General features: G+C 38.9%; 2 protein-coding genes across 2 annotated transcripts; both read right to left on the bottom strand.

The window, feature by feature from the left end:
• Positions 1-4,914: 4,914 nt before the first annotated feature.
• LOC121987614 lies at positions 4,915-6,328 on the bottom strand. The gene is made up of 2 exons (XM_042541363.1): positions 5,662-6,328; positions 4,915-5,181 (listed from the first exon to the last, which is right to left on the bottom strand). Exons 1-2 carry the CDS (start codon positions 6,102-6,104, stop codon positions 5,115-5,117), a joined length of 510 nt encoding a protein of 169 aa, XP_042397297.1. The 5' UTR covers positions 6,105-6,328; the 3' UTR covers positions 4,915-5,114.
• A 980-nt stretch (positions 6,329-7,308) lies between these two features.
• On the bottom strand, positions 7,309-23,547 carry LOC121984956 (DUF21 domain-containing protein At2g14520-like). The gene is made up of 13 exons (XM_042538148.1): positions 23,211-23,547; positions 23,055-23,131; positions 22,838-22,921; positions 22,568-22,681; positions 21,484-21,570; positions 20,836-20,975; positions 20,683-20,770; positions 20,065-20,138; positions 10,832-11,004; positions 10,407-10,675; positions 8,522-8,568; positions 8,204-8,441; positions 7,309-7,607 (listed from the first exon to the last, which is right to left on the bottom strand). The coding sequence occupies exons 1-13, from the start codon at positions 23,392-23,394 to the stop codon at positions 7,554-7,556; spliced, it is 1,629 nt and encodes a 542-aa protein (XP_042394082.1). The 5' UTR covers positions 23,395-23,547; the 3' UTR covers positions 7,309-7,553.
• Positions 23,548-25,368: the final 1,821 nt, after the last annotated feature.

The following is a 25,368-nucleotide window of genomic DNA, read 5'->3' as shown; positions in this document are numbered from 1 at the left end:
TAAACCTTACTCTGATTTCAAGGAGTGAAGGTGCTGAATTTGGATCGACACTTCCCGCCGACTTCTTCTTCGTTTCCCAATGTCACCGCATGGAATTTTCAGTCTCCGAGACATGGTATTCACAAGGTAGGGTGTTCCTGTTCGTATATCCCCCTTCATGATTTTTCTATCACTTCCATCATAAATGTCATTTCCTAGGGAGATGACATGTGTTCCACAAACTCAACCCGTTATAATGTATAATGCACGCTTTTTGCAAGCGTCTCCAAATCGCTTCCGCCTCTCGATCTGATGGTTGATATGTGCTATGCTGTTTCAGTTGTCTGACTCGCTTCCTGATGCTTTCTAAGGGTTTTGATTTAAAACCCCTAAAGGTTGTCTGTCGTCGTTTCCTATCGCTTTACCTTCCTTTGACCTTTCTTTTCCTTCTTGCTTTGGCTTGCTCGCCTTCTTCGTGCTCCTCCCTTGTCCTCTGTAAGTATTCTTCCTTTTCCATCTTCCACTCCTTCTTTCGATCCTATAATGGCCGACGAGATGGAAGTGCCCTGGTATGTGTACATCCGTTACGACTTAGATAGGAGTGACCTTAGGGTGATTCAATCGAGTTTACAACTTTCTTAAGCCTACAAGCTCCGTCCTCCGGGGCTTGATGACCATTCTTCCTCCCCTCCTATCGATTTTGTGACCTTTTTTAAGGAACAACTCCTTGGCGGTCTTCGCTTTCCTATCCATCCGTTATTTTCCTCTTTGAGCAGGTACTTCGGCGTTTCACTATCCCAATTCGCCCCCAAAGCCTTCTGCGTCATGTATAGAATAGTGATCCTTTGTCGCCTATATCAAATCCCCTTGACCCCGTAACTTTTTCACAATTTTTACACCCTCAAATGTTCGGAGCGGGGTGTTTTTATGGTGCAGTCCCAGGTCGGGTATAAGTTTTTTGAAGGGATGTCTTCTTCCAACAAGAGTTGGAAGTCTAGATTCTTCTATGTCCAATTGCCCAAGTCAGCATCCTGGCCTGTGGAGTGACGCTACACTCTTCCCACTCCCTTTGAGCTACGCGACCACCAACACCAACCATTCTGCCACACGACTTCCGAAAAGTTGGAGGGCATGCAACTTCGGTTCTCCTTGCTGCTGTGAGAGAGCACGCTACACACTTTTGGGCTCAGCCCCATCCGGATGTCTTTGGGTGCTCCTTTTGATAAGACTAAATGTCCTCGCTTCCAGTCTTCGCTAACTGAGGTTTTTTTTTTTGTTTTACAGAAGCTGCCATGTTTCGTGCTTACGCCCTAGACTCCTCTAAATTGCCCAACGATGTTCTGAAGAAGCTGGACCAAGAGATTTTGGCGGGGCAGGAAATTCCTCAAGCCCATTAGGTCGGCGCCTCAGCAGAGGCTTCCTCGCAACAATCTGGGGACCCTAAGGGCCAGGGAACTGAATCCCTCCCTATCGAGGTTGCCGCCAGTGAGAGGGCTCCATCTCCGACCCCCAAAAAAGCGCTTGCGCCTCCAACGCAAGAGGAAACGAGTTATCCCATCAGTCCAAGCTTCACCGTCGAGGCCTCCCCTCTCACAGGCCTCCTCCAAGGCTAAAACCCCCACCTGGGTGGCCTCTTCTCCGTCGATAGAGGTTGCGACCTCTTCTCCTGTCTGTCTATGTCCCGGAGCAGACCAACCCCCGAGCAGGAGACTAGCCCGGGGACTCCTTGACCCCCTCTCTTCTGCGTTCTGCTCCAACTTTAGCACCTGCTTCTTCATCCCGCCCCAAGGAGCGCCCCAAGAACAAGTATGTCTTCACCTCCTCCTTCCAACTACCGTCTCTGCAAGTGCTAGGCCCCATTCCTTCTGCCAACGTGTCTCCCCTCTATGGTCAGGTGAAATTTCATAAGGCCCTCACCGAGTCATAGAAAACTACTGTCAACCAAAATTTAGAAGTCTCACCACTAGAGTTAGGCGATCTGTTCTCCAATCGGCTAGTATCAGTGAGTTTCCTCTTTCTTTTCCATACCCTTGGGATCATGCTAATGCTAATCTTCCCCTGCTTTTGACAGACCCGCGCCCTGAGACTTAGCATATCACAATACGTGGCTGGTTTGCAACGAGAAAACGAGTCTCTGAGGGCTTGCCTTCGGGAGCTGAAATCTCCCACGACCACCAGCCGCATTTTTGATTTAGCTGCCCTCGACAACCCGATGCAGTCCTATCTTTAGACTGCCAAGGAGCAGATCCAAGTCGCCAGGGGCATGACTCAGGCGGAATCAGAGAGGGTACAATCCTTGCAGACAACCCTGAAGACGAGCGAGTTCAAGCTCAAATCTGAAGGGCTGAGGCGCGCCCAAATTTTGGCCGATCTGGAGGAGAAGGAAGCTGAGATGACTACCGTATCTCTACGACTGTGTGAGTTGCAAAAGGCCCATACCGCTCTAGAGAAGGATTTGGCAACCGTGAAGACAGATCTGGCTGCCCAATGCCAATCAGGAAGCCACCCTTCAAAAGTAGTGGGAGACATGCACGACTACCCTGAAGTCCCTCCAGGCAGACCTCTCCAAGGGCAAGATGAGGCTGCCACCGCACATCAGGAGTTGGCCCTAATCCGAGCTGATACAGACAAGGCCAAAAACGAGCTGAAGGATTATCAGGTCGGTGAGGTTGCTCGTCTGGAAGCTTATAAGGCTACCTACCTTGCTTCCAAAGAATTTGGAGTGAAAATAGGCAGTCTCATCAATCGGATGGTCTGCTACGGTGGTGTAGGGGCCCTGCTGCAGGTTTGTGAGAAAGGTTACCTCCGATCATCCCCTCCTGACAATTTCTTGGACAGGAGTGACCTTCTCTGAGAGCTTCTCGACGACGCCTTTCCTTCTTTTGATGATTAACCTGTGCTTATCTTGTACCCTTCTCTTCCATGAATGTACACTTGGATTTCGGAAATTATTGAAGGCATATGTCTGGGTGGATCAACCTGGTGTCATATATTGTTTACTTAGTACGTGTTGGAGCAATCTAGGTGCCCTAGGTTTTGATGTTTGGGCAAAAGTTTAAGTTAGGTTTATTGTTGTATTTGATATGCATTGTGAGTGTGCAGGATACAAGTACAACAAGAAAAGTCCAAGTGTGATCTTGGCAAAGGAGGAAAGTCCAAGAATGAGTCTTGGCGGTGTAAGTCCAAGCATGTAGTCTTGGCAACGTAAGTCCAAGTGTGACTTGGCAATGGATGAAGCCCCGGAGGTGAGGAGCCTCTTGGCAAAGGAAACCCCGACAATATGGACAAGGCCGAAGGAAGCTCCAGAAGGCAAGACGTGAAGGATGGGGAGACATCCGAGGGACGCGAGGCTGATGGAGGAGGCTAGAAGGCTAGGTCTAGGTTGGTCGGGCGAGAACGAGTGCTGAGTGAATGTACTCGAGGCAAAATCCTAAAATTAGGGGTTACTGTAGCGTTACTGTACCAGTCGACTGATGCACTGTAGCAGAGAGTCGTTGAGATAGCCGTTGGCACCAGTCGACTGGTGCATTGACCAGTCGACTGGTAACGGGCAAATCAGGTTCTGATTTGTTCCAAGCTCTATAAGAAGGAGCTTGGTATGACCGGCCAAGGTGACGAAATTAGACTTGGTTAAAGCCTAATTAGTAGTCACCAAAGTGCTCAAGAGATCTTTGTGTGCCAAGAGGTCTTGGTTGGAGTTGTGGTGAGGTTTCTCCACCCACAAGGAGGTTGAGCTAGCCGGAGTTTGCCGGGGACTAATCCACCGACGGATTGAGGGATCGTCCACCTTACGGACACGCCGTGGAGTAGGAGCAAGTTATCTCCGAACCACGTACACGCCTTGTGTTAGGGTTTGTGTTTGGTTTGTTGTCTTCTTCCTTCTTGTTTTAGGTTAACTTTCATATTTGTTAGTTTTCTTTTGTATTCCGCTGTGCACTAACATTATAGGAAGTAAAGTTTTGGGTGAGACGCTATTCACCCCCCCTCTAGCGAACGTCAAGGTCCCAACAGTACGTTCACATATATCCCACGCTACTTCCCACTTGCTACGTTCAAGTAGTTTGTTAAGTATTTATTCCTCCTGCAGAGGTTTTGCTAACTTAGCCTCCCTGTAGGCATCAAGGCATGCGATCGATCATGTTTTTTTTACTCGACCGGGCATCTATCCTGACCAGTCCGTTTAATGTCTCGACAGGGTTGGGTGATTGGGCAACCTGATCAGTTGCTTTGTCTGACCAGTCTACTCCAGAGCTCCCGACCTAGTTTCACACGATTGAGCTACCAGCCTAGTCATGAGCCACGGTACTCGAGAGTTTCGAGAGGGAGCTACTGTAGCATCGCCTATTCCTGAAGCCACGACCAACCTTTATCTCCATCATTCTCTCACCTCCGTTTTTTCCTACACGTCTCCTTGGCACGATTTTTTAGAATGATCCTACGTCTATTGTTGCTTTTAAGTTTATGACTGATGTCAGTTATTTTAAATCAAACTGCTTAATGAGCGTTGATGATGAAACCCTCTGTGCCCCCCTTGACATGGTAATATAATAGATGAATAATTTTTAATTAGTAACAAATTATTTTAATTTTTAAAAAAATCTCAACTATAAACTAATTATATAATCTTAATTGTTTTGAATTGAATAGTAATATAATAGATGAATAAATTTTTCACCTTAAAATTACCAAAATAAATAATTTTTCTAGAAATTACCAAAATAATTAATTTTTCTTTCTAGAAAAGACGTTCCTTAAAGTTAAAAATAAAATAAACCACAATAAAAGATGCTAAATGTTAAATAAATATTATATATCAACAAATTAGATACATATCCAAATTATATACTTGATTAAATACTCTAAAAGTAATTTATTCATTTATTTTCGTAGTAATACTTGATTAAATATATTATTTTTATGATCTTAAATTTGCTGAGAAGGTTTATCTAAACATTCATTCATTCTGTTTGTTTTGTAATTGGTAATCAAACAAAACCCACAACAAAAACCAAAAAAAAAAGTGTAAACAGAGGTTAGAACTCCAAGCATAAGCTTTGCTGTTGCTCTGTAAATGGTGAGAGTCTATCAGAATGAGAATGAAGGCCATGGTTCAGTTCAAGCTTTCTCAGCCATGGCTAGCTCTTTTTCTTCCCTCTCTGCCACAGGCCACACCAACACCCAACACTCCTCAGTTTTGCATCCCTGTAAAGATCAAACAAAACAAAACAAAATAAAAAAAAGAAAGAGTTTTTTTTATGAACAAATTTTCAACAAGTATTACTACTCTACTAGTTTGTCATTGGTTTTCTCTCTGCTTCTTCTTGGTCTTTGTTTCCGTACACTGTTTTCTTTGTCAAAAAGTTAAATATTCTTCTTCTTTTTTTACGAATTAATTAAACAATGAATTCAGATTTCTTTTGCATTATTTTCTGCCATTTCTTTTTGACTGTAGACCGGTAAACAAAGTCCTACTCAAACTCCACAAATTGTTAAGATCTTTAATAATAAAATCATTTTTTCTCTATTTACTTGGAGATTATTGTTATCGATGGAAGGATAAATCTACAATAATAGTTAAATTAAAGGGCGTTGCGACAATAAGTATAAATTGGGAGGGCCAAGTTGCTAATAATAATAAAAAACTAAGTTCGAGGGTTAAATTAAAATGTTACTCCACCTCACCTCTTCTTGCCGTCTTCTTCTCTCGCCGCCGCCGGGCGGCGGCGGCTACCGTTCGTCGGCGTCGTCAGGCTCCGCGACAAGGACGACGGCAGGTACAAGTTGAGCAGCACGCCGTCACTGCTGCTTCCGCCGCCGCTGCTTGTTCTCCTCTTCTTCTTCTTCTTCTCCTCCTTCCGCGCCACCGGCGGCGAGCCTTTCTGATCCTTGCCGGCCGCTGGAGCCAGAGAGCGACGCTCGACGAGGTCGGTGAGGGAGAGCTCGTACTCGGATTCAGGGACGTCATGCAGGAGCAGGAGCAGCTCCTCGCGGCTTTTGGCGATCTCCAGGGCTCTCGAAGACACCGGCGCCGCCGCCATGAAGCCGGCTTCTTCCATCTTCTTTCCGGGGAGCCAGAGTGGCGCTCCGCCGAGGGGAGTTGCAGAGCCCGCGTTGCCTTCCAACATGGCTTGGGAGAAGAGCTTTCGATTCACTGCTTTAAAAGTTCTTTAGAATTTGGTCAACAAGAATCCTTTGATTTGATTAGTTTAATATCTCTTTTAATTTGGTGCTTAATGATACTTAAGCTAGCACAAAGATTAATTAAATACTAATTAATCTTTGTTACTCACCAAAACTATGCTCCACATGTCCTTGAGATGCTTAATTGCTTCTTTTTGGAGATAATAGAAATTAATTAAGATAAAGAGTGGCCATTACCTTGGCAGAATGATCATTAGATTAATGGCTAGAAAGATACCTAATGAATTGAAATGAAATGGGGGAAAAAATGCATAATCATATTTACCAGAAAATAATTAAATAAATAAAGTTAAAGAGAAAGGGAAATAATGAAAAAAAGAAAGAGAGTATTTGACCCGAAGAGCACTTTTTAGACTCAAAAAATTATCGCCGAAATAGAAAATGAGTAGAATAAAAAGTAAAATGAAAATAAATAAATAAATAAATAAATGGACAGAATTTATTTATGTTTGAAAAAAATACTTTTCAAAGTCAACAAATATCTTTAATGTTGGTAAAAACTCTACTATTTTGACCGCCTAACTATTAATACCGTTGGCTCAGGCATTCAGATAATAATTTAATAACGATATTTAAAAAAGAGCACTTGAATTTTTGAAATTTCTCAAACAAAAAACATACTATAATTTCATATTTCCTAAAGATTATAGTTTTTTTTAAAAAATATCTTTTTTATTAAAAAAATCTCCTATGATAAAGATAACACAAAAAGATAAATCATAGACGACTATTAACCTTTGAAACAGTAATTAGTACATAAAAAAAAATATTTACCTCACTTGTTGAAATACTTGTCGTAAAATATTTACCTCACTTGTCGAAATTCAAACTCTAGCTCTCATCATAACAAAAAAAAAAATACACCCTTTGAAAAGTATGATATGAAACTATAATGTACCTTTTTACAAAATTCTAAAATCCAAGTGTCATTTGACAAAATGGCCATTTAATAACAGGCATGTCACATGTATTTAAACTTCCAAATTATGTTTTCAAACACGAAAAAAATATATTTAGGCTAATCACAAATTCCAAGAATTTTTTTTTTTAAAAAAAAAACAGAACAGATCAACAATCACCATATAGCAAAAGGTTAAACTGATGCGTCAAATTAAGTAGAAAAATCAATTACAATCAACCAAAAGCAATCTCTTTAGAAACATTACTGAATGTTGCAGCTTGAAAATACATATGAACACACATCCCTTCGAAAAACACTATTTTTTCCAACTAATATACAAGATACATTTTGTTTATAAGATACAATTAATTATGTAGTCAGATTGATGAAGAAAAATCTATAACTTTGTGCTACCAGTTTGTGGTTTCAGTAAAGGATTATGATGATTACCGTGTGTTTTACCCAAGGACTATCACACGTTGCTCTCTCCATTTTTGTCGAGCTTCTCGTATGATTTTCTTGACACCTGACAAAAAAGGGTTAGGCAATGTCCAAAACCAACAATATGCCTAGCTAATGATTCCAAAAGATTGTCATTGGTAAATTATAAGGTTAAGAAAGTGACTCTGGAGACAAAAGAAACTTTAAAATAAGTATGCAATGCAACCCGATAGATAAACGTCAATTATGATAACTTTCGTACTTTTAGGAAGAAAAAATAAGTTGTCTCAACTGTGCTATCTTTTCAGCGCCGAGTAGATGCAGCATTGTTGAAAGATCTTTGGTGATTTTTAATGTTAACTTCAACTTCTATATGCAGATATGAACACCAGATTTGTGAAGTACAGGGTGTTATACAAAGTGTCTTATTTAATAGATAATGAATTTACTTCAGTGCATGAAATGAAGATATCGAGCTATGCAGATTTAACTATGCTGGAAACAGAACTATCTAGTAGATTTGTCTATGGATACCAATTGGTAAAACATAAGAGCTTCAAATAACTTGATGAGTTAGAAATTCATCTATCTTTGCATCGACAGAGATAGCTGCTACCCAACAATAGTGATACAAAATAAAAGGTCTTTGATTTAGAATGACAAATCCTTTTATTTACTTACTAGATAAGTAGCGGGTGAACTCCGACCATGACTTGTAAGATGAGAAGGTGAACTTGGTACTGACTTTCCAGGAGAATTCAGAGTGGTTGGTGTTGGAACAGGTATTTGAGCGTGCTGAGGAACAGGTGAACGTAGTACAGAAGACTCATGGCATGGAGATAGAGGAGAGGCCGTTGGAGTTCGACGGATGAACTGAGAAAGCGATGACCTTCTCGTAGGTAACATGTTTATCTTAATCCTGCAAAAGATTTGATCAAATAATTATACTCATGAGCACCTGAAAAGCAGTGGAATACATGATGCATGGACTTGACGTACTTGTTGTGGACATCAACATACTCATCCGTCTCATCCAATATTTCTTCCTACAAAACAAAGGCAGAAGGTGTCAGATGTGATATGTAGGATATGAAAAAACTATCCAAGTACAAGGAATTTGTGAAATTGAACCAGGTCTTTGGATGCAGATGGTTACTAGTGGGTCTATTGATGATCAAATACATATGGCAGAAGACAAGGTTTGCACAATGAAATTGCCAAATTAATGTTGGTTGTAATAGTACATAAGTGGTAAAAGGGGAGATCAAGATAACCGAACTCGTGGACCAAACATGACTATAAGTATTTTACTACCTTTGATTTGCAGCATTTTGTAGTTTCAGATGAAAAAAGTATGTGATCATAGCAACTTTTTTTTAATCAACTGTGCTACATGCAGTTCCAAGAATTTTTATATTTAAAATGACGTCACCAAACTAAGCAAAATAATTATGTAGTGTCTGTAAGAGTAAAAAATCACACACACAAAAAACATTCAAGCATTTATGCAGGATTGCTCCGCTCCAAACAAATTTGCTAGGAAACTAGACAGAACAGAACAAAAACCAAAGCAACGGTTATTTCATGCCCAGTATTTGGGTTTACCTATTGTAAAGTCATTGGTATAAAACATAAAACTGCATAATGCCTCAAGAAAACAGAGCCGGCCAAACTTAACTGTCATTATTATTGCGTCATAATAGCAATACTGAAAAGTCAGCTAAAGAACAAAATGTTCAAAACAGAACCACCCCTAGTATGCTTTGCTTTCAAATATCATGTCATCAAACAAATTAGTAATTAGTCTTTCTATAAATCTGCTAAAATAACATCCAAGTATCAGTTATCCTCATTATCATGTAGAGAGTGCTCTATATTTAGATTCATGACATTCTGAATGAAACAAAATTTACAAGGTAGAAGGAAGATGGTATGGAGCCGCATGAGGCAAGCAAAGGAGACGTTTTCTTCTATTTTTAGTTAAAAAGACATATCATGTTTCAAGTGATAGCAAGTGATCTAGAACTCGCTAGTTGAGCATTTAAAACTGGTTGTCAATTGTCACTTTTGACATTCACTAGAAGCATCAAGTTATGCTTCAGGATGCAGCAGCTTGAAAGTCAAACTTGTCTTTCACTAGAACAAAAAAGAAACAGCAATATCACCCATCATCTACAAATGGTTAACTGTCCATAACAAACTACATTAGTTGAGTTGTTAGTGGTTAGCTTCTGTTTGATCATCTGATTAAAGTTGAACACATAGCAGCAATAGGATACTGAACGATCTACTCATCAGAAACAATAAGCACAGTGAAAGTAAAAGATTTTATACCATCAAGGAGGAAGTAAACTACTGCAATGAATGTATACTCGGTTCTAAATAATGTATATTCAGTTCTAAACAATTAAAGGATCGCCTAATCACATAACTTTTCTGATATTTTCATAAACAAGGTAATAAATATTTCCTTAAGGCTTCATACTATACGTTAAAGACTTTAAACCTAAGCATGAGTATAAAAATATATACAATGCAAATAAAGCATCTTATTACATACGGTAATTTAAACATTACTGTTAAAATGATCAAGCATTCACTAGACCTATAAACAGATAACATATAAAATTAACTGTGAATATTGGAGCAAGCACCCCAGAAAATGGATCTCAATCAGAAAATCATTGAGAATTTGATGTGCCGATCCAAGCTGCAGACAACTCACAACTACAAGGAAAATGAAAGCTTTCATTTCCAGGAAAGCTTGCAAAAAAATTATGAGAACTTTGCACTTCAGCAAATGGAAGAATATATTTAAGCAAATAATAAAAGAGGCTAGCTTAGAAAATTGTTGGAAAAGTATTTCCACTACAAAATTATCCACCTGTAGTAGTTCCTCCATAACATCTTCCATTGTTATAATTCCAACTACTTCTTCATCTAATGAATAGCTTGGAAGAGTGTCCACATTAACATCAAGAATATTGGCATGCCGTCCTCGTTCAGATTTCTTGCCCTGTGCACGTGCATCCCCACGTTTCTCCATGTTGCTTCTCTTTGCAGGACTATGAAATTGCTGAATGTTATTACTCACAGGAGATGCATTGATAGTGCTACTCAAATGATCAGACATAACTGTTTGGGATCCATCGCCTGGAAAATCAGGAATCACTACCTCAAAGTATACAAATTACAAGTTTCCACTACATGCAAGTCCCTCATATATCAAGTAATCTGATGCTCTATTTTTCTGGTTCAAATTCATCACATTAACAAACAAAAAGACTGTCATAATTTTGGGGGGAATACCATGGATGTCATTTTGATTCCTGCTCTGATCCATTATGCTGTCTGGCATAGTAGCTTTGTTCTTCTCAGCAGGCAAGTCATTGTCTTTTATGCGTTTAACAACCACTGCCATATGACTATGCCCTTGCTGGAATTGATTCAGTATGTCATAGAGAGGATCATCACCGAAGACCCTGGCAAAGCCAATTTAGTTTTACAAATCCTATAAAATCATAGCAGAAGAAATAATCCAGACATAGAAAGTGAAAGAATTGCATAATTTTCAATGCATGCTCCATGAGTTAATGTGAATGCCATATTGAAACATGTGATACTGTAAGTCTGCATCACATAATGCATTTGAAGGGAAATGCAAACAATAATTAGTTAGTTATTGTACAAAGGTTTGGCTACTAGGCTTTACCTTCTGAGAAGATGTATCCTCAGATAGTTATATTTGTTGATCTAATGCCTATTTTGCATCTACTGCAACAAAAAAAGAAGTCCCCTAACCTGCAATAACGAGTCTTTAAAATCTTGCTTAAATGGAGATCAATAATAGTTCTCTAAAAATTAGCACCAAATTATGTCTGTGAAGTGGCACAAAACCCATATATCAGTCTAGAAACCGTATGCAGGCAATATGCAGTCAAATGACCACCCAGTGGTTTGAAAAGGGAACCTAGGTACTACGGGAGCTCCATCCCTCCTGTGCCATTACAAATTGAGCGCACAAGTTCACCTAGGTGCGTGATAAAAGGCAGCAAGCACATGCCTTAATAAAAGCTCTAGGCACAGTGTCACCTAGCAAGGCTTTAAAAACTGGATGGACCATTAAATGGTGATCTTGCCAATCTCCCATTTGACAAGTCCAACTAGTTCAACAACCCCAGTTCTTGCAGGTATATATAATCTCTGTATCATTGGAGGCACAATCACAATAGTCCTCCCTGTTAAACCTCTTCCTTGCTCTCTAAACCTATCTCTGGTTCTAATCTACTAAAGATTTTATTTTCCCTTGCACGACCACTCTCCTCTTCATTCTTCACCATCTCTAAGAATATCTGAAGCTGAAACTTAATTCATATTGCAAATCTCCTAGTAGAAATGCATCCATCCTCCACAACAGCATGAGATCATAGTGTAAAATATGGCAAACTAAATATTAAGGTTGAATAGGTGAATAACCTTATCGGAATTTTTAGGAATTTCTGGAAATTTTTCGGAGCTCGTATGGCGTATTTGGAGGGGATGCATTTATAGGTTTGGGAAAAACCTGTTTGGAATACCCAAAGATGGGAGTTGATTGAGGAATTTAACCTAGGGTTTAATTAAAATACCTAAATTTATATTTTTTTTCTTTTTTTTCTTCCGTTTCTCACCCGACCCAAGCCACGCCGAACCCTTACCTCCCGACGCTTCCTCCCCTCTCGCGACGCCGACCCTTTTTAGCTTCCCCAATCGGCGCCGCCCTCCCAACGCCTCGCGCTTCCTCTTCTCCCACGCATACAAAGTCCATCGGCCAAGGGAAGCCTCGCCCCCTTCCTCTCGCCTGCCTCGATTCCCCTCCTCTGTCCGTTGTCTCCTCGTCGCGGAGATCCCAATCGCGCCGGTAGCCACCGCCGCTCCGTGCCCTAACGGTGAGTGGATGCTCTTGATTGGATCTTCTTCTCACTGTGGTCGCGTTTTTGTCGCTACCGTGCCCTAGATCCATCGCCGATGCATTGCCCTCTTCGGGTCGCTGCCCCGTGTGAGCATATCTCCGGCCAAGAAGGGAGATCCTAACCCTAGCCTCGACGTCCCTGTTGCCGCACGTCTGCACAGAGCGTCTCCGACCATCGGACTACACTGCTCCTGCCGGATCTTTCCTCTTGTTTTGATGTGAAGCATCCGGCCAGAGTCCCCTAAAATTGCAGTCACTAAGTGCGTTCCTCGATCAGAAAGGGTACGGAGAGTTCTTTATCCCTGCCCATTCTTTTGTTCTACTGTCGGTGGCTGATAGCATCCGACCACCATGTTTGGTTGTAGATCCATGGCTGTGGAGACCAAGTATTCTATCAGATTTCCAGCCAAACTGATCAAGAAGTGTTGATCGATGGGCGGCTGCTGTATGGTGGGGAATTGTTGAAGAAGCTTGGCTATAGGGTATGTAGTTGATTTCATGAGTTCGGTTTGGATCTATAGCTTGTTTGAAACTCAGATTTGGGTCAATTAATTAGTATGATTGGTTAGTTGGATTTGGATTAGAACCTGTGATGGTAATGGAATGGATGGATTCATTGGTTGAAGATGAAATAGATTAATTAGGTTACACTAGCTTAACTCTAGGTTAAGTGATGAATTGTATTAGTAAGATCTAAACATTAATTTAGGATTTATCAAAGATCGTGTTCGATTAGAATTATCCTAGTTCAGTTGGGGATTTTATTTAACTATTTAATTCATATAGAATTAGCTAAGTAAAAATATTTTGATGCAGGATTTTGATTCGAGACGAGCGTCTCGACGTTGGATTACTGGATACGATCTTATATTTTTGAGACGGGTACCTTTTACTTATCTTTTTGATATTGTCATTCTAATATGCTTAGTAGGTTATAACTAGTAGTAATAGTTATGTTTATATCTGTTTGGTATGTCACTACTTGATACTTGTAGTATGCTCATACTTTTATCTGTCATGCATTTATGATTATGTCCTTCTGTTTCTTGCATTGTGTACTTATGTCGTGACATACAGTGCATTTCCGGATACAGGTCTAGCTACTAGTTTATACTTGGCATGTGTACCTTGTTTATGTTAGACCCCGTGGTTATTTTGATGTAATCAACCAAGTTGGTTAGGTCCTGCTTTGTGTTTAATCTATGTGTCTGAGTGTGCAGGAGCTTAGGAGCGCAGGAAGTTGAGCGGAAGACACGGCTAGCGAGAAGGATGGCACGGAAAGGGAGCCGACGGGCTCGGTGCATCTGAAGGACGAGAGAGCTGCGGAAGAGTACACCGGTGGGCGAGAACATGCGCGGCATTCCAGGGACGTTAAGCCGAGGAGGAAGGCTGCTCGAGGAGAAGGCCGAAAATTGGGTTCGGGTGAGCCCTATTTCGGTTGGCCGAATCACCCAAGCTGTCGGAGCATTGGAAGCCAAAGCAAAGGAACTGGAAAAGAAGCAAAAGCTGGAAAACCAGCTTGAAGATGCCTTCATAAAGCATGAAGGCGCCCTCAACATGAAGGCGCCTTCATGACTTGATGAAGGCGCTTTCAACAGATCAAATATGACCGTTTGTGTTTCGGATAAAATTTTATCTGCCTACTCGATGGAGGCGCCTTGGACCTCTGTTGGAGGCGCTTTGGACATCCGAGATAGAATTTCCAGGGGCTATAAAAGGACCCCTGGACCTAGGAATTATTGATCAATTGTTCAATCAACTCTGTATTCATTCTTAGCAATAGTTCTGAGCTGTTAGAGCGTAAAAGGCTTCTCCGCCTTCAGTAAAGGAGACTTTTTCTAGTGCGCTTTTCATCGCCCTGAATTAACAACCCTCTTGGTTGTAACCAGGTTAACTACTGAGTCTCAGTTTCATTTCTGTTTCTTTATTTCTGTGATTTTATTATTGCTATTACACTTTTGAGTTGAAAATTCCGAGGAGGGTATAGTTTTTATTTTTTCAGATAATTCGTCCCCCTCTTGCCGGCCTCCACTGCACCTACAATTGGTATCAGAGTCAGACCGCCTCAGAAGGACTAACCGTCGACTGAAGCACGAAGATCAAGACGATGACCGGAACAAGCATTCATCCCCCGAAGTTCGACGGAGACTTTGCGACATGAAAATGCCGGATGGAGGTATTTTTTAAAACCGACTTCGATATTTTACTAACTATGAAATATGGTTTTGAAGTTCCGAAAGACAAAGAAGAGCATCAGTGGAGCAAGAAGGAGCAAGCCGATTTTGTCGCCAACGGAAAGTCAGAGTTCCACCTGCTTAGCGTGCTGCCACCACAAGAGGTAAGTCGGATCGGAAGCTACGACTCCGCGAAAGACCTCTGGGAAAAATTCCTGGAGCTTCACGAAGGTACATCCGAAGCGAAGCTTGCAAGACGCGATATCCTCCGGACTCAACTTACAAACATCCGGATGAACCAAGGCGAGAAGGTAGCGCAACTCCAAGCAAGGATTAAGGAGCTAATAACTCAACTAAGCAACCTTGGAGAAGAAGTAACGAACCGAGACTCGATCCGGTACGCGCTCAACGCCTTCCCCAGAACTCCAGAATGAGCGTCCTTAGTAGATGCATACTACATCTCTAGGGGCTTCAAGGTAAGTACTTTAGAAAATTTATTTTCTAGTTTTGAATTTCACGAATCTCGAGTTGCAGAGCCTAATGGAGTAGAGAAGACTAGTCAGAATATTGCCCTAAAGGCAAGAATAAACGGTTCTGACTCCGAAGCCTCGATCGACGAATCCGAAGCTGCATTAATGGTAAGACGATTTAATAAGTTTTTTAAATCTAACAAATTTAGATCGCAGTCGAGTAAACATCATCAAAAGAGAAGGACAGTCCGTTGCTACAATTGCAACGAAGAAGGGCACATCAAGATGACTGGAGCAAGCAGAAAGAGAAGGAAAAGGTAAAGTACAAGAAGCCAGAATCCTCCAGATACAACACCCCGAAGGCCACGTTCTCAGACTCATCCTCCGAGTCAGACATCGAAGAATTCTCGGAGTTAGCGCTAATAGCTAACCATCAGCTGGAAGAAGAGTCAAACTCAGAAATGAGCATAGATGAAGGGGGAGGAACATCAGAGGAAGAAAGCTGCAGTGAAGGGGGAGCATCACCAAATCAGGTAAGTAAGGTACGTAATCTAACCCCGACTCAGTCCTTTCAATTTATTAAGTCTCTTTCTAAAGATTTATTTAAATTAGAAAAAGAGAATGCTGACTTACATAGAATTTTAGATAAACTGAAATCCGAAAATGATAATTTAAAATTAGAAATTGAAAATTTGAAAACTGATGAATGTTTTAAAACAATTGTTTTTCAAAAATCAAAACTTAAGATTTATGGAAAATTGAATTGGTATATAAGAAAACATCAGGGTCAACTCAGAAAAATTCTCAAAAATTATGTACCTCCTAAGTTTCTGATTAATCCAGTAGGAAGGAACCTCTATTGGGTTCCAAAATCTGTGCTAAATTAAATTTTTTAAATTAAGGCTTTCAGAAGAAAAATTAAACGTTAAAATTTCTTTATGAGGCTTTGTCTAAGGAAGTGGTTGTTGCTCCAATAACCAAGAAAGCCTAGTGCCTCGTCACGACTTGGAAGCTGAAATATTGAAATAAAATGTTAAATTAACTTTCTGAAAAAACATTAAAACTAGAATTAAATAATGTTTTGAAAGTTTTTCAAACATTTTCTTGGAAAATTCTAAAAATTCATTTTTACTTAGAAATTATTTTGGAAAAATTCTAAAAATTCAGTTCACTTAGAAATTTTTTTCTGGAAAATTCTAAAAACTCATTTTTACTTAGATTTTTTTTAAATTATAAAAATTCAGTTTACTTAGAAATTTCTTTTCTAGAAAATTCTAAAAATTCAGTTTACTTAGAAATTTCTTTTCTAGAAAATTCTAAAAATTCATTTTATTTAGATTTTTCTTAAATTCTGAAAATTCATTTTACTTAGAAATTTTTTCTGGAAAATTCTAAAAAGTCATTTAACTTAGAATTTTTTTAAAAATTCAAAAAATTCATTTGAGTTAGAAATTTATTTTAAAAAAATTTCATTTTGCTCAGAAATTTTTCTAACTTAAGAATTTGCTAAATATTTTTTTAAATAAATATCATATTCTCGTATTATTACCCCATTTTTGCTGTGATCAAAGGGAGAGAGATAGGTACAAGTATAGGGGGAGAGAGTTTTTTTTAACTCTGAGTTCTAAAAATATTTTTGAAAAATTCTGTTTAACTCTTGATTAAATAGTTGCAATTTTATTTATTGCAAATTTATGCTTAACATGTTAGTTTAGTAATTTTCTTTAAAATTACTGTTTGTCTATTTTTATCATAACTTGAACTTGGGTTGATGCACATCAAAAAGGGGGAGATTGTTAGACCCCGTGGTTGTTTTGATGTGATTAACCAAGTTGGTTAGGTCCTGCTTTGTGTTTGATCCTTGTGTCTGAGTGTGCAGGAGCTTAGGAGCGCAGGAAGTCGAGCGAAAGACGCAGCTAGCAAGAAGGACGACACGGGATGGGAGCCTATAGGCTCGGTGCGTCCGAAGGACGAGAGAGCTGTGGAAGAGTACACCGATGGGCGAGAAGAACATGCGCGGCGTTCGAGGGACGTTAAGCTGGGGAGAAAGGCTGCTCGAGGAGAAGGCCGAAAATTAGGTTCGGGTGAGCCCTATTTCGGTTGGCCGAATCACCCAAGCTGTCGGAGCATCAGAAGCCAAAGCAAAGGAACTGGAAAAGAAGCAAAAGTTGGAAAACCGGCTTGAAGGAGCCTTCATCAAGTCATGAAGGCACCCTCAACATGAAGGCGCCTTCATGATTTGATAAAGGCACCTTCAACAGATCAAATATGATCGTTTACGTTTCGGATAAAGTTTTATCCGCCTATTCGATGGAGGCGCCTTGGACATCTGAGATAGAATTTCCAAGGGCTATAAAAGGACCCCTGGACCTAGGAATTATTGATCAATTGTTCAATCAACTCTGTATTCATTCTTAGCAATAGTTCTGAGCTGTTAGAGTGTAAAAGGCTTCTCCGCCTTCAGTAAAGGAGACTTTTTCTAGTGCGTTTTTCATCGCCCTGGATTAACAACCCTCTTGGTTGTAACCAGGTTAACTGCTGAGTCTCGGTTTCATTTCTGTTTCTTTATTTCTGTGATTTTATTATTGTTATTGCACTTTTGAGTTGAAAATTCCGAGGAGGGTATAATTTTTATTTTTTCAAGCAATTCACCCCCCTCTTGCCGGCCTCCGCTGCACCTACAGTTTATACTTGGCATATGTACTTTGTTTATTACTTGGCATGTGTACCTAGGTTTACTACTTGGCATGTGTACCTAGGTTTACTATCTGGCATGCGTACCTAGATCATTGTTATGGACTTGGTTTTCCTTTTAGTACACATTATGAGGAGGTAGATATTTTCAAGAGTTACATGCTTAGTGTCATGCACTATTTTTGCATGCTGAGCGATTGTCGGCTCCTTTATTGTTGAGCACATCGTCAGTTACATGGATCTGCACACACAACCACTCATGGGTTAGTGGTATATTAGGCAGAGTGTGTGCAGTTTGCTCTGTCAGGGCTCCGCTGATCCGCTCATGGGTAGTGTGATTGCAGCGTGGTAGCAGGACAAGAATCCCTCCTCTTGACTATGACACAGGGAGATGAAAGCATTGCGCTCTCCCACTATGATTTGGGGTAGGAGGATAGGTGTACTCCGACAGCATCCTGTCCACTCGGTCACTAAGAGTAATGATGGCAGAGTGCACAGTTGTCACAGCTCTACCCACTCGACATCACCATCGTGTGTGAGGTGGTTGACTGGCGTCAGGGGTGACCAGGACATTTGTATCATATGCATGGATTGCATTTATTACTTGTGATTGCTGCATTTTGGATGCTGCATTTTTGTGGTTGCATATGATTGACATGCATTCAGGAGACATGATGTGTTTAGTCTGACAACCCTTATATCCGGATAGGAGGTCCTGGTGAGTACAACTTCTTTGCTTGTTCAGTTTTTCAAATTTCCTGTTTTTGATCAGGAGACTGTACTCCATGATTATTACTGTTAGATATATCTTACTATGCATGTCAACTTGATACCCGCTGAGTTGTTGAACTCACCCTGTTGCTTTATTTCTATTTCAGGTTGAGGAGGTTCCAATCGCTAGTCCCCCACCTCGTGTAGATATGGTTTTCTACTTTCAGACTTTGTTTCCTTGTTTTATGATCTACATGCGTGTGATATGTAGATCTTGTACTCGTGGATATTATATCGAGTTTTGGTCTACTACCCTTGTTTTCCGCTGTGATGGTTTTCCGTTGTGGGTTGTGTTTTCCTCGAATAGTGGAGTAGGTTTTATTAAACTGCGTGGTTGTGATTGTCAGTCGGAGGTTGTACTATATAAACTGCGTGGATTGTTTATCTAATTATTGTATATGTTCCGACCGTGTTGGCCGATGATTGAGAGGCTCTGAGGGCTGTGTAGTCAAGTATCAGATTGTCACCCGTACAGAGGAGATGCTGTCGAAATTTCCTCTGGCAAGAACTCGCCCGGGGCGTGACATGTTTTTTTTTAAGATTTCTTGTTTAGATATTGTTTCAGGGTTTATTTTGGTTTTTGTACCATTTATTCTGTTACAATCTTCAACATGCTATTTTTATTATTTATATGATTTTTCATTTCTTATTTCTGCTATTTCCGGTTTTTTAGTTTGACACTGTTTTGGCCGTTTTAACCAGAATTGGATGGTTATTTACTACCATTTTCACCTCAAGTAGATTGGAACAATTAGTAGTTCCCTGTTCAAACCGATTGAACAGGCTGACCCGTTCTAGTTCTTAAAATCTAGCCTAGTAGGTATCTTCTATTTCTCTCTTGTTGCATGTGCCATGCTTAACATAGTTTGTGTTGCATCTGTAGGCAAAATGATCTGTCTTCCAGTCACACACAACAAGATGACGAGTAATGTTCAAAGGATAAAATATTTTGAAGAAATTGTAGAGGAAGATGATAAGGATTACAGTATTAATAATATTTCGATCTTATGTGTATATTCAGACTTTACTAAATAAACAAATAAATCCTTGTTGCATAATTAGGCAAACACAGAAACACAAGTCATTTATACAAAGGAATTAGATAAAATAAATTGGTTCATGTACATCACAAAAGTCAAAATAAAAAGAGAGAAGATAGTTGCACCAGATAGATATGCAAGTTTTTTTCATCATATACCTTATCATGGTTTTTGTAGTTCACAGCTCAGCTCATAATTTCTTCTTTTGGGTGCATGACTAAGATAATAAACTTGCTAATTTTTGTTAATTTGCATCTTATATTTTTTGCATTTTTTTTATGTTCATCTGTATGGTTAGTCCAACCCTTCACATTGTTTTTGTGAGGACAAGGGCATTGATGAGTCCATGCTTTATCACTTCAACAACTTTGAGTATTTAAACATATATCGAATCTAAAGATATTGTTTCATAACATATCTGCATACAAAGGCTAGGTTGTACCTGGGAATCCATCGTATAGTAACATTTCTTATAGGAACTTCATCTTCAGGCCGGCAAGTAATCAAATTCTTAACCTGAGAACAACTAAATATATGTAAATTGAAGGATCTTGAGCAGATTAACAGAGAAAAGAAGCATAGATTTCTGATTTGAATATTAACTCAAACTTGCAACAGAGGGAAATTTTGTGATTCATCTCATTACTTTCATTATATTGTCTCGGTATTATTTGCGTACTTCCTGAAGCCAGACCAAGCCATCTCCTTTTCTACCCAAATTCACTTCCCATGTGTTTTAACTGATATATGGTCGTTTAGCACTATGTATAATGTTCCCAAGAACCAAAATGTAATGACTATGTTGCCCTTCATACGACAGAAATAATTAAGAAACATCTAATCCTTAAAGTTTAGTTCCCCTTACAGAAACTTTTGTTTAAATGCACTTAATGTTTTAGTAATGAGTGTGTGCTGCATTGCAGATTCAATTTGTTCTTGGAACAACAATTACAACTCTTTTAATATGGATAAAATTCTGAAGACAATAATGAAGAACTAACAAAATGATTGCCAGAAACAAAAGAAACACAAGAATATAAATGATATCTAATAAATTTACCAAGATAAGGCCAATAATGTTTGTTGGGCTGCCAGAGTAAATTGGTACACGACTATGGCCTTTTGTCATGATTAAACCTAGAGTGAGCCTGAAAATAGATAAAGATTAACATTGGGGAATATCAAAGGGACTTTAAAAACTAACGTAACATACATGTCCAGTTTAGAATTTATGTCAAGTGAAAAGGTTTCTGATATTGGTGTCATTGCATCTTTAGCAGCCTTTTGAGTCAACTCCAAAGCACCAGTAATAATAGTTGTTTCATCATGAGTCAGTTCACCGCCCTTCCCTGCCTAAGAATCAAGAAGAGAATCATAAGAGTTTCCATAAGTTTTATGGAATCATTAATTCAGAAAATTTAGACAATTTAAAATGACCAGTCCAGAAAAGCAAGAAACCCAAAGTCAAAAAACTTAAACAACTTCACAGTGGAAGCAAATTCTTTTTCAGAATATATGAAATAATAAATGTAATTCTCGTGAATGGATCTAAGTTTATTATACTTGGAGAAGGAAAGATACAGAAATTAGCACCGGCATATGAACTAATGGTTTTCAACATTTTTTTTAATTTCATTACTCCTCTTTTTGTATATTTTTGATTATGTCACGATGTGCTCACCAATTTAAATGGTGATGCTGTGCATCAGACAACTCCGAGAGAAATCAAAGATTTGAATTAGTTGCATTATCCTGTAGGACAACCAACCCAAACCATATGTGACTGTCGAAATCATAGTAGTTCTACATATTCTAACAAACTACTGTCTAAACAATGAGCGATCCTTAACTCAAAGCTTACCTCATTTCCATGCATATCAACTAGTGTCTTCAGTTCAGCCCTTCTCATAAGTGCAAAATGTCCCTTGCCTAAAAGCCAGTCCAATAACTATGCAAAACAGAGTAAAAATCAAAACAAATCAATCAAATAGAAGATATCTATGCAGGGAAACATAAAAAAATAAATAAAAAATTGAGACATGCAACATAAGATATAATAGGTTGAAGTGCATTTTACTAGTTTTCTAGCATTCAATAATTGTACAATTTTTGCGTGCAAAGTAAAGATTTCTTATGTTTATCAATTGTGTCAACGCACCATATAATGATTAATGACTGGGTTGAAATAAGAAAGCCACAGCATAATGTGTGTATCCTAATGGAACATAACAAACAACCACTTGGTTGAGGAAAAGAATCAATTCCATGCTGATGTATAGGAACACACAGTATAATAGAATGTACAGAATTGTACCAAACAATGTGGACCGGATCTATTTTTAACAGATCTAACATATGGTAGCATCCTTTGTACACATATAAGATTCCAAATGTATTTACCCTATGTTTTGCTCCTCTGCTGCTAAACTTAGTGGTATTTTTACTTTATTTTTGTTTTCAGCTTCTATTATTATTGTAAATTGAAGCTAAGACTTTGCGAATATAAGTGCAATCTTTCTGTTATTCATCATGGGCAGCTTGATCCTATGTTAACTCTTGAACGATGGAAATTTTAACCCCTGAAGGGAACTACTTAGTGAATTTGTCAAAACACACATGTGTTATCTTGATATCATCCACAACCATCCTTATCAATGGTTCCTTGCTAATTGAAATTTTATGTTTAGTGTACTAAACGGAAAACATATCATTGCAAGTACACAAAATATTGGTGGCAGATCAGGAAATATTTGTAGATGATCTGAACAAAATCAGTAGGAGAATATTAAATAATATCCTTCCATTATCATAATGCAGAGTATACACGCACACAAATATTAAAGGAAAAATATCTAAGAAAAGGAGGGGAAAAGGCTTCCACTGATTTTCTGGAAGAGCTTCATTTAAATAAGTACCAACAAGTAAAAAAGGCAACAAATGATAACCTTGCTGATGGGATAAGCTACAGGAAAGAAGATCAAAAGAAGCACGCGAACAACTCCTGCTGTTTTAGCTCCCACGCTCAAGCCATAGCGCGAGCACACAGATTGAGGAAGTATCTGAGAGAAAAACCACCATGCAGAAACCACAATGAACTTTCTCTCTCCAATAGGCTACTCGTGTCAATCTAAAACACATATATCTATCTAAAACTGCACAGTTTGACATGGATTGGATAAAGAAATAGAGGGGATCGACGAATCTCGACCAATTACCTCGCCGAAAGCCAGGATAAGAGTTACCGATATCAGGATGGCCCCCCAAGCCGGAACGAGCGCATCGAGAAATATGGGCAGCGCCTGGACAAAGAATGAACAAAAAGTAATCAACGAACCTTTCAACAAAAGTTTTTATTTTCTTTTTTTTTTTTAAAAAAAACTATTTTTAACGTATAAAGAGACACAGCGGAAGAGATAAATCACTATTAGAGACCTCCATCGCGAGGGAGTTCCCGATCAGCAGCGTGCAGAGCAGGAGGTGCTGATTCTTCACCACGGGCAGGATCTTGGCTACGGAAAACAATCGTAAAATGAAACACAGAAAGAGAAACAGAAACTAGAGAGAGGAGAATGGGGATCGGGAGTAGACCGGCGTTTCGGCGATCCTTGGGCTGGCCGGCCTTGACGAGGACCTCGAGGTCGACGAGGCTGAGGGACATAAGGCCAAGGGTGAGGCCGGACATGAGGCCGGCGAACAAGACCAATCCCACGGCTACCATCATGTACACCCAGAACTTCGCACCGCAGCAGGAATGATCTCCTCCTCCCGCCATCTTCCTCCACCACCTCCGCCTTCTCCTCCTCCTCCAACGACCACTGCACCGACCTCTCCCGCTCTCTCGGAGCAAGCAAGCGATCGATCGAACGATCGGAGGAAGCAGAGCAGTGAGAGAGAGCGGTGGGTTTTTACTTTTTACTCTGGTCTGAGGGAATGGAATTGGAATTAAGCGTTTTAAAAGTAGACTTGGACCGGATCAAAGTCACGAGTTGCTTAATTATTGCTTCATTAACATACTAATTTTGTTTTAATCCATGTTTTGTACTTAATCAGCTAATAGCCATTTTGTGGGTTATATACAACTCTAAATAGAAACAAATATAATTTGATAATAAAAGATTTGAAAGCTCAAGGGATTTCGCAAAAACAGTAAACTTTAGATGGCAATTATCCCTTATTTTAAATTTAAAAGGTTTTTGAAAAATTAAGAATAGCTTGGTTCCTAGAAAAAAAAAATAAGAATAAAAATGAGATAGATAGAGATGAAAAATAAGAATGGAGGGATTTCAATTCGAAAAGTTTTTTTATTTCTTTTATTTTATTTAGTAATGATTCATTCACATATTTAAGAGATTGAATCTGCGGATCCATCATTAATCCCCAGACTAAATATTAATTTTTAATCTATTTTCCATTTTCTATTCTTATTTCATTCAACTAAACACCCCTAATAATATACATAGTAGATGATTGATAACCACAGTAACAATACTGAATTAATTTTGATAAGTGGAAAGATAATCCTGAAATTAGGGCTGTAAATGAACCAAGCGTTCGTGAATAAGCTTGGTAAGAGCTTGTTTATGTTCGTTCAATATACATTAGATTAATTAAACAAACAAGCTTGAACAGCGTGTTAAGCTAAACAAACAAGCTTGAACACATATGTGTTCAGCTCGTTAACGTTCGTGAACAACTTTCGTGAACAATGTTCATGAACAACGTTCGTGAACAATGTTCACGAACAATATTTATTAATAAAATTCTTTCCAATATGCTAAATAAACAATAAAATAATATAAAATAAATAAATAAATTTAAATTATCAATCTTAATAACCAATCAAACAATTAAAAGTTTCAAACAATCAAACAAGTTTGAATTGAGAGCTTGATAACATCTAAACGAACCAAGCTCGAACCAAGCTCAAGCCAAGCTCGAACCAAGCTCAAGCCAAGCTTGAATTGAGAGCTTGATAACTTCTAAACGAACCAAACTCAAGCCAAGCTTCAAAAAAGGTCAAGCTCATAAAAAATAAACCAAGCCAAGCTTGAACACTCATTTCAAAAGCTTGGTTCATTTTAAGCTCGGCTTGGCTCGGCTCGATTATCTTATCAAACAAGTTTGAACACCCCAAATCTCGGCTCGGCTCGACTTGACTTATTTACAGCCCTACCTGAAATATTAACTGTGAGGTAATAAGACATTCACACGTTTAGATTTATTTTAATTGTCAAAATTTTATATAGAATCGTATCGATGATTATTAATCGATTTAAAAAAAAAATCTGAATTATAAAAAAAATAACGAGATTATCGATAAGATTTTTTTTATTTTTCCATTCGAAAATGTCACAAGTAGGTAAAAGAAAAAGGGCAGATCCACCTCCACTTGCAAACTTTAAAGTCCATTTGCATTTGTTGTCTTCAGTGTATCTGCAAGTCCAAAATAGGCATATTCCTTTAAATTGCATGCTCAGTGGCATAATTATCTCGACTGTTAGGGACTTAATTATTATTATTACTATAATTAGATAAAGTGTGAAGGGTTAGGTGCCGACCCAATAGATACGATATAGTTAATTTACATGAGGCAGTGGAAGTGAGGGACCAAATACCTCCAAAATTTACCAAAGATTTAATATTTTATAATGTTGAAAAAGTGAAGTCATAGTGATCCCCTTCATATAAGAATCCGAATTATTTTTAATATTCATCAATCGAGTTAAGTTAGGATTTACGAATTTGA

Source organism: Zingiber officinale, chromosome 5B, assembly GCF_018446385.1.
Source record: "Zingiber officinale cultivar Zhangliang chromosome 5B, Zo_v1.1, whole genome shotgun sequence".
In the NCBI taxonomy this organism is placed as follows: Eukaryota; Viridiplantae; Streptophyta; class Magnoliopsida; order Zingiberales; family Zingiberaceae; genus Zingiber; species Zingiber officinale.
This window is presented reverse-complemented; position numbering and strand designations above follow the sequence as displayed.

Bases quoted from the DNA above. Each gene is read 5' to 3' on its own strand.
- LOC121984956 (XM_042538148.1), bottom strand. From the start codon at position 23,394: ATGGCGGGAGGAGGAGATCATTCCTGCTGCGGTGCGAAGTTCTGGGTG. The intron at 10,676-10,831 runs GTATTCCCCCCA...CTGATTTTCCAG, and splicing joins GAATCAAAATGACATCCATG to GCGATGGATCCCAAACAGTT. The intron at 8,442-8,521 runs GTACGTCAAGTC...AATCTTTTGCAG, and splicing joins TATGTTGATGTCCACAACAA to GATTAAGATAAACATGTTAC.
- LOC121987614 (XM_042541363.1), bottom strand. From the start codon at position 6,104: ATGTTGGAAGGCAACGCGGGCTCTGCAACTCCCCTCGGCGGAGCGCCA. The intron at 5,182-5,661 runs GTGAGGTGGAGT...TGATCTTTACAG, and splicing joins GAAGAAGACGGCAAGAAGAG to GGATGCAAAACTGAGGAGTG.